The sequence below is a fragment of the Gymnoscopelus microlampas genome (genome assembly GCF_963454915.1).
Source record: "Gymnoscopelus microlampas genome assembly, chromosome: 23".
Lineage (NCBI taxonomy): Eukaryota > Metazoa > Chordata > Actinopteri > Myctophiformes > Myctophidae > Gymnoscopelus > Gymnoscopelus microlampas.
The window spans coordinates 25,747,662-25,762,858 of NC_139960.1; the positions used below are offsets into that span (position 1 = coordinate 25,747,662).

The window sequence follows — 15,197 nt, forward strand, 5'->3', positions numbered from 1 at the left end:
CTGGAGGAGGGAGGAGATGAAAAACGGCTTAAGCATTGATACAGCTTTGTTGGACTGTTGAACACTGAAGGTGATCTGCAATATGTAGACATGTAATAGGTTGGCTTACCGCATTTGTTGGGGTTTTCTGAAGACTTGGTGATTGACATTCTGCCCCTGCTGTGGCATCGCCTCCCTCTGGCTCACCATCTGGAGACAAAACAATGTCAAAAATCAATGACATGACTGAAATGAAAAACCAACATTGATACAGACAGTGTGTTTGTCTTCTTGCCCACCTGTATCTTTGTCTTTGCTGAGCAGCAAAGCTCTGTGGTAGCCGCGTTCTCTGGCCTGCTCCACAGAATTGGATGAAGTCCTGAGGGGGAAAAGAAATACAATGCCATTAGACCTTTATTTTCAGTAGACTAGTAGAACATTAATTATGTCTGCATGTCAGAGGGATTTTGGACACTGCTCCAGTGGGTTTAGGTGGCTGCCATCTCTTTACCTTCATTCAAAATCTGTCTGCCTATAGATGCCAAATTAGCCTTTACTTGAGCTGAATTTTATTAAATGTTTAATTCACACATTAATAGATGTGTGTATCTATGTGTTTAAAACAAGGAATAAATTACATTTGCATAATATAAAAAGGCCAGGTGATCCAGGTCAAAGCAACTCAATCTGTTGAAGATTATATACTTTATTTTATTATCGTTATATATATATATATAAGTGTGCATACCACTGTCCCTCTCCTCCCTCCCTCTCTCCTTTCTCTCCTGGGTTCTCCACATCTTCACTGGTCTGGGGTTCCTTTGGGGCGGGGTTGATGGGGGCTGCCGGCGCTGGGGGTGGTGGGGGTTCTGGGGTTATCTCCACAGCAACAGGGAAGGCGTCCACGGTCAAAGGCGGCACAGTAGATACGGGAGAGCTGCACTCATTCTTGGAGCCGCTGCGGCGAGCCTCGCGCTGACGCTTCCTGTATTCTAGTAGGGACACCTGGGAACAGACGGTGATGTCATTCAAGGTTACGCAGGGTCTGACCTATGACCAGCAGGGGGCAGCGTTTGCTTCCCTTTTTGCCTGATAAGAATGACATCACATCACAAATATATTACCTTAGATTAAAATATGAACAGGCAGTGAATGCTACAATTGCTCACCTTTTTCTTCTGCGGGGGATTCTGTGCGGACCCCCCCACCTCTCCTGCGCTGTCTGCACTGAGTGAGCGGGAGAAGCCCAGGGAGGCCTGCTCCTCAGAGCAAGGGTAGAAGAGCTGGCCCTGGGTCTCACTGAAAGGAGCTGTGACGCTGCTGCTGCTGCTGCTGCTAGCTCCAGCCACCGGACCGGTCCCTGCGGTGGCTCCGGTCCCTGCTGCAGGCCCAGCTGCAGCCTCGGGCCTGAAGGGAGCGACCAGGGGCTCCAGGGTGTGCGAGGGGGTGAGGTCCCTCAGGTTGGAGATGATCGGGGAGAAGCAGAGGCCAGCCGGTCCTGATGGGCCTCTCTCGGGGCTCTTCATCCAGCCAGGGAAGGAGGACGATGAGGCGGCCGGCGGCTCTGTGCAAGGAGAGGCCTCGCTGCTGACTTCCGCCACGGCACCAGCGTCAGCCCGGTCCTCTCCGCCACCGTCTGTGGACTCAGCAGTGGAAGGCTGGGGACTCTGGGGCACTGAAACCTTGCCCTCTGTCAGGGGCCCGTCTGAACTGGGGGGCCTCACACAGGGGGAGGACAGCAGCGAGGGAGGACGTTCAGCCTAAGAGAGGAGAGAGCGAGCGGATAATAAAATTATTTCATTACTATAATAATTAAAATACATTATTATTTATATCATTATTATTTTGTATTATCATTACTACCTCCTGGGTGCTAGGTCTGCGACTGCCCTCTGGGGAGCTGTCCATTGAAGACTCACTCTGTGAACACAAGGACACATGTAAATCCCAAATTCTGTTTCCCTATTGATGGGCTGTAAGTATGGAAGTGCATGTGAGCCCCCTATTTTCTTTCACTTTAGGAAGGCTTACCTCCTGAGGAGCACTAAGTGTGTGCGTTGGGGTACTAGGCAGGGTTTCCGTGTTGGACTCCTCATTACGGGGTCGTGGCGGGGTGGCCAAAAGGAGCATTGCGGGCATCTCCGATTGGTCAGCCCTGGTGGGCGTAGCACAAGGGGAGCCGTAGGGTGTCGAGCCCTCCGACATGCAGGCGTCCAAAGGACTCAACCGTCGCTTTTTCAGAGGTGTGGGCAACTCTGTAACAGAGACAACACAGTGTCACAACTTTGTACTGTATGTGTGTCATGGTGCTTGAATCATGTAGTGAACTGAACAACAGGAAATGTTTATCTCTGTATGCAGAACAAATCATAAAGACACATTTAATTGAAGAGTTTCTGATGGTATTGCTTGCAGTCCACTGATATTTAATGTTGTCTAATCCTGTCACTAGTACAAACATATCTCCAAAGCTTGGTCTTAATGGACTAATTGGCAGGACCAGTAAAAAGCAGGAATGCTTCGCAAATACCACTCAATCCTAATGCTAATGAACTGAATGTGTTTCTTTGGCAGATTTGCCAAAGATGATTATAGTGGCCTGGGCTGGCGAAGTGGTCCACTTCGTGCGGACAATAAAGTTGTATCATATCGCCCAACATGACGTCACCTGGTAGCGAGCAGCTGCCATTGTAGGGCAAAGGGCTGTCAGCGTCTCCATTTATGGAAGGGCTAAGAGGGCCTTCACTGGGCATGATCAGGCTGGGCCGCCTGGCTGGACTACCGGAGCCCCCCTCCTCCTCCAGGGCCTGCTTCAGCCATCGCTGGAGGGATAAGGAGAGAGAGAAGATTTAGTCAGGCAAATAGCACCACACTCTAGTGAGAAATTCCAACACTTCATTTCAAAGCACCTAGTAGCCAGGCCTTGTAGGCCTGGCTCTGTTGATACTACCGACGTTTGTTTTATCTCAGTGGGTGGGTGGAATTTATGGCAGCCATTCCACAACAAGTTCTTAAGTGTAAACATGCAAGTCTTGTGAAAACTAATCCTGAGCTTTAGTAAAGCCAAAGTAGGACGCGGTACCTTTTTACAATTGCCAGTGGTCTGTGGCGTCTCGGGCAGCTCCCGGGACCGCCGTCGGCCCGTAGGTACCCCGGGTGTGGTGGGGCTCCGGTTGGCAAGGAAAGGCGAGGAGAAACGAACGTAGTGTTTGGGCGTGCTGTAGACCTGTGGTGAACAGGCCATGCCGGGCAGGGCGTTGAGCTGGGTGGCGAGTACTTCAGGGTCACTGCTTATTCTCAAAGGCCTCTCAGGGACTGGTTCAGGGGTCCGCACCGCCACACGCAGTTCCTGCTGCTTTTCCCCAACCCACTCACTCACAAAGTGCTGCTGCAGAAAGACAGAAAGGTAGAGAGGATGTTTTTGTCAAGTTAGAACTAGGACTGCAACTAACGATTGTGTTCATAATCAATACACCAAAAATGTTAACCAGGTAATAATAATCTCACTATAAATACGGAAAATCTCTGTCAGTCAGTAGTTAATGTATCTCGAGAACCGTCCGAAGTCGCCGACCGGAGAGAGTGCAGTGTGCGCCGCCGAGTCGGTCGCCGGGCACTGCAGGTTGTCCAGAGCTGCTGATCCTACCGATCCTACCGATCAGCTCAAATAGTGTTTCCCATGAATTAACTAAACCCTCCTTTTAGCATTGTTCCTTTTGGTTATGACTGATTAGTAGTCCTAATATTAGTCTGAGCTGTACAGGGAGGAATGGAAAAATGTTTGTACCTTTTTAGTTTTGAAGTTCTTCTGCCCGGAGCGGTTTCTATCTGGGGCAGGTGAGCTGCTATGTGGAGGGCTGTCGTCTGGGGCTTGAGAGGGGATTGCTTCAGGCTCCGGAACACAGGGTGTCTCTCCTTCAAGAGTTTCATTTGCCAGGGGCTCAACACACTCCCCCGGAGATCCGGGGGGCAAGTCAGAACAGGTGCTGATAGTGCGAGCTCGCCGTCGCTGCTGGCCGATGTGCGTTCGGTTCCGGGAGAAACTCTTCCTGTTCCTCGAACCTTTGACCTTGGCTGGCTTCAGCCCTGGCTCCTCTTTCACTTCCAAAAGTGGCTAAGGGAGAAGAAATAGCGTTGAAGTACTTTGGTTCTTCATAAGAATGGCAAATTCGGTTAATAAACAGGACTACCAATATGTTTAATTAGTAGGGGTGTCAGAATATATTGGGCCACGAAATATCGTCCCATTCAAACGGGACGATATGCATCGGTGAGAAAAAAAGACTATCGCTGGTTAAAGTTACAGGAGTGGATATGGTGTACGATATGAAATTTAAGCTTACCGTAAACAAAGTAATCATTGTTTAGTTATCAGGGGTGGGGGAAAGAAAATCAATTCTTATACAATTCTGAATTGATTCACAATTTCTTAATTATTTTTCTGCCGGTAATGTTGACTTGCCACCGCTGCTTCCGTAGTTGTTGCACAACAAGCAGTGTGGCAGCTAGGGCTACTAAAAGGCTGTGTAACTCTGTCAGTAGCTGGCTGCCAAAATGGAGCAGTAAGAAATACAGCTGGCTCTGTCTTCGTTGAAAGTGTGTTTGAACACATCTATGAATCTCTTTTGCTCATTCTTTCCCGCTGTGTGTGTCAGTAGGTCGCTTGCGTGTGTTGTTGCGATCTTTAAAACAATCCCCAATGACAACAAAAATATTATGACAAGACAATATTGGTGCTGATGCTTACAGTTTATTATAAACTAGGATGCAATATAGTTGAATGCTTGCAGCTGATGTTCAGGGGGTAATATAGTGTACATCCCATATGTTGGACGGATAGCTTGCACCTGATTGGCTGTTTCCTCGTGGGCACATATCTATAGGCTGGAGGGACAATTGATCTACAATGTGATTATTACTTCACAGGACCCACACATCTACACCAACACTTGATTTGAAACATCCCGTTCTCTCTACTTACTACGTCTGACTGGTTCCTAAAGTGAGGACGTTCTTTAAGTCCTTTGCAAAGGTATATGGATTGGGGGTGATGTGGAAAGTTAATGTTAGTATGAAAATTATTATCAACGTAGTTGATACTGACATCACTCACAAAGGATCAGCAGGAAACAATTAAATCAACATTTTCAGGCAATGTCTGCGCATTGGCAAATGTTGTGAATTTGTGTTGTGAAGGGATAAAATTGATTGGGAATACTTTTGAATCGGGAATCAGTCTGAATCAAGAATCAAGTTTTTATCAATCAAAATTGAATCGAAGCGTGGGATACTAATGGGATAGCAAAAGATTCACACCCCTATTAGTTATCATAACTGGCTGTCTTCTACCCTATTCAAGGGCTTTTCGGGAGAAATTAAACTACTAGCTACTTTAGAGTAATAAATATCAAAGATTGCATCAAATGATTTACATGCAACCCTCTGTTATAATGGAAAGGTGCTTTACAAATAAAGTTATTCAATGTATTATAAACTCAGATTCCACCACAGCAAGCTGAAGATGATGGGCAATGTTGATTACAATTGAAGAAAAAAAAGACTTATATGTCATAAGTCTGTTGCACACATTTAGCATGTAGCAAATGCTTAATAAATTGGTTGTCTTGGTTAGCCTCACCTGTACAACAGCCGGGGAATCTGCCATCTCAGGGGTGGCTGGAGGCTCCTCCTTGATCTGGCAGGTTCCGATCTCTGGCTTAGTGGTGCCGATCCTCTCTAGAGCTTGCTCTCTTCGCTTCTCCCTCTTCTCCATCCGGGCGAAGGCTTGAAGGATGGCCTCCATCTTCCTTTCTTCCCGTGTCTGCAGATGTTTAGAAGGGGAAAAGGGAGAAGATGAGATACAAGAACCGTTAAGTTCATGGAGCTCTACAACTCTCACTGGGTGACAGATGTAGGGCTACAACCGCTCGCTTAATAGGCATCACATAAAATAAGCAAAAAGACACTCTAGCCGGGCAGAATGGAGAAACGGCAGAAAGCAGACAAGGAAAAAAAAAAGTCCCACTGTTTCAGTAACACCGATAAAAAAAGGCAAATGAAAAAACAAGGGAGAAGACACCAACATATATAGCTTTATGTTGTAGTGTTTATCAAGTATAATGTGTGGTGTGTTTATCAATTTATGTGCGTGTCTGTGCCAAAAATACATGTTTTTCTTCCTAAGAGGGCCATTGCTTGCGTTCACCAGAAAAAGAGCACCACATCAGAACACCCTTACAAGTAGTTAAGAAACACTGCATACTGAGACGCAGCCAACGTCACTGCACTGGTCCGGTTGAAGATGTGGGTCTGTAAAAGTGTCAGTTAATGGTTCTGCGGGTCACTGGGACCCATGGGAAAGTGTGGGGCAGGTAGAGGAGGTGATAGGTAGTTTGGATGGGGTGGGTCAAGTTTACCTCCTTGTGCCTCAATCCCTTCCAGCTGGAGGCCCCTCCGACAGGCAGATGGGACTGCTCCACTGGGTTAGCCTGAATGGTTCAATGAAGAGACAGCCCAGTTTAGAAGACACATGGCCTCCCGGCACACTCACACAAAATAAATTGGACCGGAGGCTGCCTCAGGGTGCAGTGCTACAAGATGGGCCTGTGTCAGGTACCCTAGGAGTGGGGCAGGAGTTGACAGAACTATAGCCTAGCAAACCCGGCTGGCAACCTCAGAACTAGGTTGCAACTAGTGACACTAAGGCACTTATTCTAGGCGCCGTCTTACCCATTATCCCTAAACTTCTTTGCCATTTTTTACTAGTTTGAAAAATATTTTCAAGTAGTTCAAATAGCCAATCTACATCGACACATTGTGAGCTTGTAGATTTGCTATTTCAACTATTTGAAAATGTTTTTCAAAATAGTAAAAAATGGCAAAGAAGTTTAGGGATAATGGGTAAGACGGCGCCTAGATTAGGGCCATAAATGTCATGCAAAGACGACCTTTGGTAATAACATCTATATGAGAAAATGTTCTCAACTTTGTCACATGGAGATATGAATGCTGACATTCTGTGACGTTTCCCCTTCCCTTAGGTTTAGGATTAACCCTACACCTGCCAAACCATTCCATGGGTTTTCAACACAACCATCTGTTAGGTAACCCCTCAATGTCATCACTGTTTTTATTCAATAGATTTTTTGTTTATTTATCCTAATAACCAGCCAACACTAATGATTTAGGACAAGCAATTGACATTCCCTCTGTCACCAGTGACCCAAACAGTTGTTTAAGACGGCACAACTACAAAGGGATACATTGTGTTAGGGGGGACATTAGACAGCACAACATTCTCTCTACCTTTTTACAACCAAAGAAGTGGCTTTTGTTAAGTAAGTAGTTGAGATATCATGCCAAGCACATCACCCATGAACTCCCTCAGACCATGTATTAGATTTGCACGACACATCACCACACACACACACACACACACACACACACACACACACACACACACACACACACACACACATGACTATCAGTGTGTAATTGCGAAAGGTTTGCTTCCATGTTAACACTTGAGTTTATCATGGGCTTCATTCCATAGGAGCCTATTGGACCTCCCTCTATCAATATGGCCCTGGCAACAGGACCCTGCCCTCTGTGGCTCCATATCTCCCTCCCTCCATCCATTGCTCTCTGGCCAATTAGCAGAGCTGTATGTTGGCCAAGGATGAGTCAGCACTTTACACTTTGGGTCCAACGTGTGAAATGGAGCTGACTGCAGGGTAATTTCCAGAGTGTGTGTGTGTCAGTGTGTAGTGTGCTAACGCAAGCGTGTGTTTGTGACCCCATCTCTCAGGGACACTGGGTTTGTTGGCAGGGGGACAGAGAGGAGACAGAGAGGATGAACCAGTAATTGGCCGGTTCAAAATTCTGGCCTGTACCGCCGGTGAGCGCTATATTGAAACTATAATGCACACTGGGGACGGTTCCAGTATGAACGAGGCCCAAGCTCTTGTGTTCCCACTCACGAGGGTTGACACTGTGGATGGGGCGTTGGTGTATAGAGGCCTGTTATCATTTAACATGTGTTGTGTTGTGTGTTGTGCGGAAAAGGCAATGCAAATGAAACGTGAACGATGACAGACAAGAATGAAACTACTACTCCAGAGGAGAAAAGAAGGACGGACTGAGTGAAGGAGAAAACAGATTTTAAAAAAAGGGCTGAGCAAAACAACAAACGGGGGCTTTGACAGCAGCAGGAGGGCGAGCCAGGATCAAGTGATGGCCTGGGGGTGGGGGGTGGGAGGTAGGTAAGGAAGAGAAAAAGAAAGAGTGAGGACACCTGCCACTTGTCTACAACAGCACCCAAAGAGAGACAAACAGGGAGTCCACACCTCGAGCGGCAGGGGGGCGGGTGATGGGGTGGGGAAGCTTAATTTAGCTTTTAGAGGAGTTTCTGCCACGTGGGTCCACTAGCGTGTAGCGCATAAAGAAGCTGGAGCTCCCTAAGCTTTGGCACACTTACCATCTTCCTCCTTCTCTCTGCAATCTGCTCCTCTGAATCCATCTCTACTTCATTGCTAACGGATGTTTTGTCTTCTAGATCCTCAAATAAGTCAGGATCCTGTAAGAGTAGGGGGAGAGGGGGGGCGCTTTATCATGGCTGCTCAATCAGTCTGTCTACAGACTAGAGGGCGTTAGTCAAGAGTAGTAGTAGTAGTAGTAGTAGTAGTAGTAGAGGTGGTGGGGTAGTCTAAAGAACCTGGTGAGGAACTGTGCTGGTGTAGTGGTCGGTCTGTGCACACACACCTGCTCAGAGCCCGTCTTTTCATACAAAGCACATCAGGTGAGCTAAAAAATAAGGGCTGCACCTTATTTTTCTAGGAGTAGACTTCTTGAGGCAACTTCACAATATCCTACATACACTGAGTGACTGATGTGGGCAGCGGGCATACAATGTGCACTGGGGCTGTCATACATATGTAATAATTACATTTGAGGTCTCCGGAACCTGAAGGATTCAAGTGTGAAAAGTAATATTTTTATGTGAAATAAAAATAAATGCAGAGTTCTCTTAATAGCAGCTTTTTTTCTGTTCAACTTGTGTTGTTGGGAAATCACTGCAAATTGCAAAAGCTGTTACTTGAGGGACAATTTCATTTCATATTAGATTGAAAATTAAATCAAATGCAATTCTTCCAGCTGAAAAGAGCCAATAACAATTGTTCAGTAAATGGCAATATATGGAACCTCAAGACAAAGTTGAACAGTATGTAAGCTACAGATGGCCTACCATTCCACAACAAGCAACATGTTGTTGAAAACATACTTGCACCCAAATGAGTTAGGCCAATATCCATAGTAACACCAAACCGCCATGTCTCAAATCTTATTTTACAGTTACATTGCCCGTCACAAGCTTGCTATCAACAACACAACAAGAGGCTTGCACAAAGAACTACAGACTGGAAGTTGATCAGATGCTTGACATGTGCCGTTAATTTCACATTTAAATATAGTCAAACTTACAGTATATGTTTTTTAGAAAGAATATTTCAATGTAACTTTTGGCCAATGTTGACAACCCTATTGTGCAATGCCTTTTGAGTGAGAATGTGTGGTAGTGACGCAATCTCTCCTGGGACATCTTGCTTCACCTTTCTTGGTTATACCACAGTGTCTCCATGAAACATCCAACTGTATAGCTGCCTAAAGCACATCTTCACTTCCCCATCTCAAGGTCAAACAAGACTGACTAGGGTTTATCTGTGCTTCACATTTGCAAGCTGCACTATAGTTTCCACATAATCAAAATCTGCTTTAAATCCCAAAATCAAAACATGCTTTAGATTACAAATGATAAAACTGTGTAACAAGCCACATAAGAGATGCCTCTGCGTTTTGTGCGATGAGGCATCTTTTGTTCAATAGCAGAGGAATATAATGCAACTGCCAGACAGGTGCCATGCCATCCTCTTGCAAATGGTGCTTAACACCAGATAACTACGATTCAAGTGATGATGAGTGCACAAAGAGGTTCTGTACAAAACAGGGAACTGAAAAGGATGTACAATAAAAAAAAAAAAAAAACGTGTCTACTATCTAACCATGGAAAATGCATGCAAAGAACATACACTTCACCAAGGTCAAGTAACTAGAATGACATGCATAGCACAGGTAAATGTGAATTGTGGCAAAGCATTCTAACAGACCATAGTAACACATGAGTGACATTGATAAAATATGGGGTGATAATGGGTACACTTTTCAAGCTAGGTGGCAGGGGATGCAGTTATACCTGGTTGTTGGAGATGGAAAGGCGCAGTGGAGAGAGTTTTCTTTGCTTGCCGTCGACCATGGCCTTGGCTTTGCCCTCGCCATCCAGATCCATGTTCTGGTCATGGCCCTCAAGGTCATCGTGTGGCAGCATCTCCTTCTCCTTGCGGCTTCCTCTGCGCCGGCTTATTGAGCCCAGGTTCTCTGTGGGCTCTGAATTGTGTTTGAGCACCGGGCACTCTGGGTTCGCCTTTAAACAGGCACAGTCCACCTTGTATTTGCTAAAGAACAAAAGAGGAAAAAGAAGAATTACACAGATAAAAGGTGATAGACAGAGGTTCTTGGTAAAACTATAGTTGGTTAACATGCTTTGAGAACTTACCAGCTGCCATAGTCAAAATCAAAGCCAATGGTAATCTCTGTGCCTTTGATGATAGGCCTCAATGAGTAGATGTATAAGTGCAGCATACCATCCTCAATGACATGACGCACCTGAAGGAGTTTGAAGAAAAACATCAATATTTGTTTATACTGTAGCATACATATCATACGGTATGAAGCTAAATGTATAATGCACTTTAAATAGAACACTGGGTATCATCTAAATAAGCTAAAAGAAAATGGAAAAATTAACAAACAAAATACAATAGTGTACAATAGTAAAAGTTGAAGTCAAAATAAACACACTAGATAAAGTTGGCACAAAGACACAGACATAGTAGTCAGACATGTAGTCTTCTGATAGTATCCCGCCTAAAGGTAGGATGCACAGACTGAAAAGTACCGGGTCTAGGATAGTGTGCATGTCATACCAAGTCTTTGGAGGAAAAGTTGACAACCAAATAGGATCTGTATGGAAAGTTCTGAACTAATGAAATACACTTTTTTCTTAACCGACTATCACTATTCCTGCCTGTTGAGGTCAATCTCATGATCAATGTCAGTAAATATAGTAATAATGACTAATGTCTATACAGGGGGTGGACAGAACATACCTGTATTCCTGAGCACTCTACAATTACGCCACTCACATAAACACATTTGAAAACATCATCCATCTAATCTCCTGAGCACAATGCTCACCTCAGAGTTTGGGGTGCAAGAACGTCGGATGAAACGAGCTTCGTTACCGAAGTTACGAGCGTCCACGCACATCTCCAGCCCGTCAAATTTCGAGTAAAACAATACAAATGGGTAGGGCCTGAAAAGCAAAACACAGGAAGGAAAGGTGTGAAATGCAGCTGTAAAAAAACCTCAGAAAACCCCACAACCAGTCAATCATAATCAACGTGCTTATGTTTTAATTCAAGTTTTAACCCAAACTCAAATACATGGTGAGTGATGTTAAGTAATAAGGCATCCTGACTCCTGACCTTTTGAAGAAGTATCCGTTGGCCTCAAACTGTTGTCGAAGCATGAACCTTCCCCTGTACTCGATGATGAGAGCGTCTGAAGGCAGGTCTCTCACTGCCTTTAGTATTTTCTTGTTCTTCTGAACCTGACTCTGCAGAGGACAGATAACAGGACATGAGCCAACATATGGATACCAACTGAACAGATTAAATATTTTTTAAGTGTAAGACTCTGTGACTGGGTATGACATAGTAAGTCAATAAACTTTATGTATATAGCACATTTTCTTGTGTGTATATTATCCTCACAGGCACTTTTAGGATGGGTGTGTATTTGATCAGTCACAATTGCCTCCATGTTTAAATAAAGGGTATGTACACATAAGAAAGTGTGTGTGTGTTACCTCCACGGGTGGTTTGAAAGAGGCCGGGTGCGTGTTGTAAGCCAGGCTCTTGCCGTCGCCCTGCTCTTTGACACGCAGCAGAATCTGAACGTCCTCGCTGTACTGGTTGCTGCTGGCCTCCTCGTAACGCTCCATCCAAGTCTTGATCTTGTTCTCCCAGAGGGATGGGTGCTCCGTCAGCTCCTGCTCTGGGGCTGTGCCCTGGGAGGTGGAGAGTGGGGGGACAGAGTGGTTAAGTACACACTTTTTTTAAAACAAAGGACAGTTGAACACTGATGCTGATTGTGTGTTGTGTATTTTGTGAGCCCACCTTTACTCTGGAGGATTTCCTGGAGCCCTCGCGGAAGGCCTGATGAACAGAAACCTGAATATTTGGTAATGCTCATAAATTTAATAACAGTTTATTTGTATTTATTCCATTCACTGAATTTATCAGTAGGCTTAGACGCAAGCAACTCTTAGATGCTATTTTTAATATCTGGCATCTAGAGTTGCAATACCAACCCTTGACAGCCCATTCATCCAAACAGAAAAGTCCTATCTGATTGTATTGTAAACATGTTATGCGCTACTTTCTGTCAATACATTCCGTGGAGGTGATAATTTTTCTAAATGTTTGAGTTTGTAAGCACTCGTTTTCAATAACGCAACGTCCTGCAGCTTTCCGTACAGCTCTAATGTTGGTGAGTTGTAACTTCGTTTAACTCATATACTGCCTAGAACGACTAAAACGACTTCTGTCCATAAGCCATGCCTGCCAAGAACGACTAAAACGACTTTTTAAAAAAAATAAAAAATAAAAAATATTTTTTTTTTTTTTTTTTTTTTTTTTTAGATTTTTTTTTTTTTTTTTGACCCAAAGACCAAGGAGATATGATTTTTCGAAGATATAGACTCCCATCCACTTCCTTGTTAACTTAAAACTTAAAAATTCTGTATCTCGGCTCCTGAGTACTTTTTTTTTTCAATGAAAAATCTTGGCGGTGTTCAAACAGGCCAGAAATAATTCTGGCAGTGAATGAGTTAATACAATCGGATCGGACTTTTCTGTTTGGATGAATGGGCTGTCAAGAGTTGGTATAGCAACTCTAAAGATGCCAGATATTAAAAAGAGCATCTAAGAGTAACTTGCAGCTACAGTAGGCTGTGATCTCTGATCTTCTGGCTAATAAAGACTAAAAATGCAGGAAACGCTTTGGGTTTGTTACATTTTAACCACTTAAACCCTATCTACTTTGTTGTAAGCCAGATTGCAAAAATAGCTGATCTACACACGCTCAACATGTGGCGTAGAGACACGTTGCGAGCTTGTAGAACAGCTATTTTCTGCTATTTATTTATGACATGCCTAGAAAAATTATGCAAGGGTTCATGTGGTTAAATTAACAAGACACAAACAGACCTTTTTGGCTCGGGCGGAAGCGGCGGGGGTGTCCTTGTCGCCGCTCCTCTTTCTTTTTTTCTCGAGCTGCTTGTGACCCAGGCGGCCAGTGGTCAGGGTGATGGTGGTGGGTGTGTGCTGGAAGGCAGAGTACAGCTCCAGTGGTACCTCATCGCCGCTCTCTGTAGCACTGGTGTCCCCATCTTAGTGACAAACCATAAACAAATGCAATAATATGTATCACCCAGATACATTGTATAACCACTGATAACTAACTGCCACTAATAAATCAAAGGAAGAAGCCACTATAGACCCAGCATAGAATATCAAAGGTAACTAACTTATGATAAGAGATCGGGCAAGATAGGAGATATTACTGTCCTCTACAGGATAACCTGCCTTGATTACCATTTCAATGAAAATTGCCTATCTCAATTCCATGAAAGACGCAGTTAGTCACTTGCCCAGCAGGTGTCAGCGTGTCCCAGGCTGTGGCTGCAACCGGCCAGGCCTGGCCTGCAGGGGGAGGTGGTTGCAGACTGACACAGCCTACATCCTGCTCTACTGACTAACAAGATGGCCATTTACTGCAGCAAAGAACACCTTATGTGTGATGTATCAATGGCCTTGAATGAGACTTGCCACCAAATCACTTATTTAGTTCATAAGGCTTCATAATTATATTACATCTGACATGTTACATCATCTTGTTGTTGTTTTTTTAAAGTTTTTTTAAAATCTAGCTTCATTAAGATTTATTCTACTACTGTATTATTAATTCCAATACCATGTAAACAGCATCATATGGTTTGATGTGATGTTTCAGCACAGTGGGTTCCATAAATGCATCCATGTGCACTCCTTACCAGACAAGCATTCTCTCTTCCTGGTCTGCAGCAGGATGGCTCTCTCTCTGTCCAGGTGCCGTGGTTGGCAGCGCTCACACAGGTAGGTCTCAGGAATGTTCTGCCTGTCGATTCCCATGCAGTCTATATGCTGCCAAGCACTGAACGCCAACAGAAACACGAAGGCCAAGGGTTTTAGTAATCTGTTCCATTCACTAGTAGTTAGGTACAGTAGTTTACTTGAAGCTGTGTGAAACCGATGACCTGGCTGAAATTGTGCCACGCAATGTCAGGATGACTGCAAGTTTCAGCACATTACATTTCATTCATTTTAAAACCATTTAAAACTATTTGAATAACAGTTACAATGAAATATGTGAAACTGAAGGAGAGAGAATAGTCTGAGTGAACAGGTGAAGTTCAATAATTTTTGGTGATCTCTGACACTTTTTCAGGATCTGCAGGCACCTTGAATGTATTACAGGTGAAAGTTGACACTACAAAGCTTATGACTGCATAATCCTCCTCTACCTGCACTTGTCGCAGCAGATCATGTAGCCGTCGTCGTGGGTGAAGCCACAGATGCAGCGGGTGATGTCGGCTCCGTAGCTGCCGTCTTCCGAGGTGCTGAGCGTGGTGCCCCTGGATGCCTCGTCCTGGCCACCCGGCACAAACAGCCCCCCCTCACCCGGCCGGATCAGCATGGAGGGGGGAGGGGAGGCTGGTGGTGTGGGCGGGGGCCTCGCCCCATAGTTGTGGTCCTGATGGGAGAAGGAGAAGAAAAGATATAAGAACAGGATCACATTCTCGACACAAACTAAGGTTTACGGCAAAGATTAATCACAGGCAGTTTAGCTGGCTTGGCTTTACATTACGGAACTGCAGTTCTGGAAACACTGGTTTATGTCTTCTTCCTTGTACAGGCCAACATGACCCAACACTGACAATAAAACATTTATTTTTGTTGAATAAACAAAGAATAGAATAGGCTCGTCTCTACAGACATAGC

The 15,197-nt window shown here is 44.7% G+C and overlaps 1 protein-coding gene across 5 annotated transcripts in view; it reads right to left on the reverse strand.

The window, feature by feature from the left end:
• The window catches only part of kmt2e (lysine (K)-specific methyltransferase 2E), a 36,039-nt gene that overhangs the window by 2,392 nt on the left and 18,450 nt on the right, over window positions 1-15,197 (reverse strand). For 2 of the 5 annotated variants that reach the window (XM_084050027.1, XM_084050031.1), the window contains 21 exons: window positions 14,720-14,949; window positions 14,210-14,349; window positions 13,365-13,546; window positions 12,273-12,326; window positions 11,963-12,163; window positions 11,580-11,710; window positions 11,290-11,407; window positions 10,589-10,698; window positions 10,229-10,487; window positions 8,456-8,554; window positions 6,396-6,467; window positions 5,618-5,800; window positions 3,767-4,093; window positions 3,062-3,367; window positions 2,648-2,801; window positions 2,011-2,234; window positions 1,843-1,899; window positions 1,149-1,739; window positions 728-984; window positions 279-358; window positions 110-189 (listed from right to left, as the gene is read on the reverse strand). In XM_084050027.1, coding sequence (XP_083906153.1) covers window positions 110-189; window positions 279-358; window positions 728-984; window positions 1,149-1,739; window positions 1,843-1,899; window positions 2,011-2,234; window positions 2,648-2,801; window positions 3,062-3,367; window positions 3,767-4,093; window positions 5,618-5,800; window positions 6,396-6,467; window positions 8,456-8,554; window positions 10,229-10,487; window positions 10,589-10,698; window positions 11,290-11,407; window positions 11,580-11,710; window positions 11,963-12,163; window positions 12,273-12,326; window positions 13,365-13,546; window positions 14,210-14,349; window positions 14,720-14,949 — 3,855 coding nt within the window. The remainder of the gene's footprint in view (window positions 1-109; window positions 190-278; window positions 359-727; window positions 985-1,148; window positions 1,740-1,842; window positions 1,900-2,010; window positions 2,235-2,647; window positions 2,802-3,061; window positions 3,368-3,766; window positions 4,094-5,617; window positions 5,801-6,395; window positions 6,468-8,455; window positions 8,555-10,228; window positions 10,488-10,588; window positions 10,699-11,289; window positions 11,408-11,579; window positions 11,711-11,962; window positions 12,164-12,272; window positions 12,327-13,364; window positions 13,547-14,209; window positions 14,350-14,719; window positions 14,950-15,197) is intronic. The other 3 variants (XM_084050028.1, XM_084050030.1, XM_084050029.1) reach the window with 3 other exon arrangements.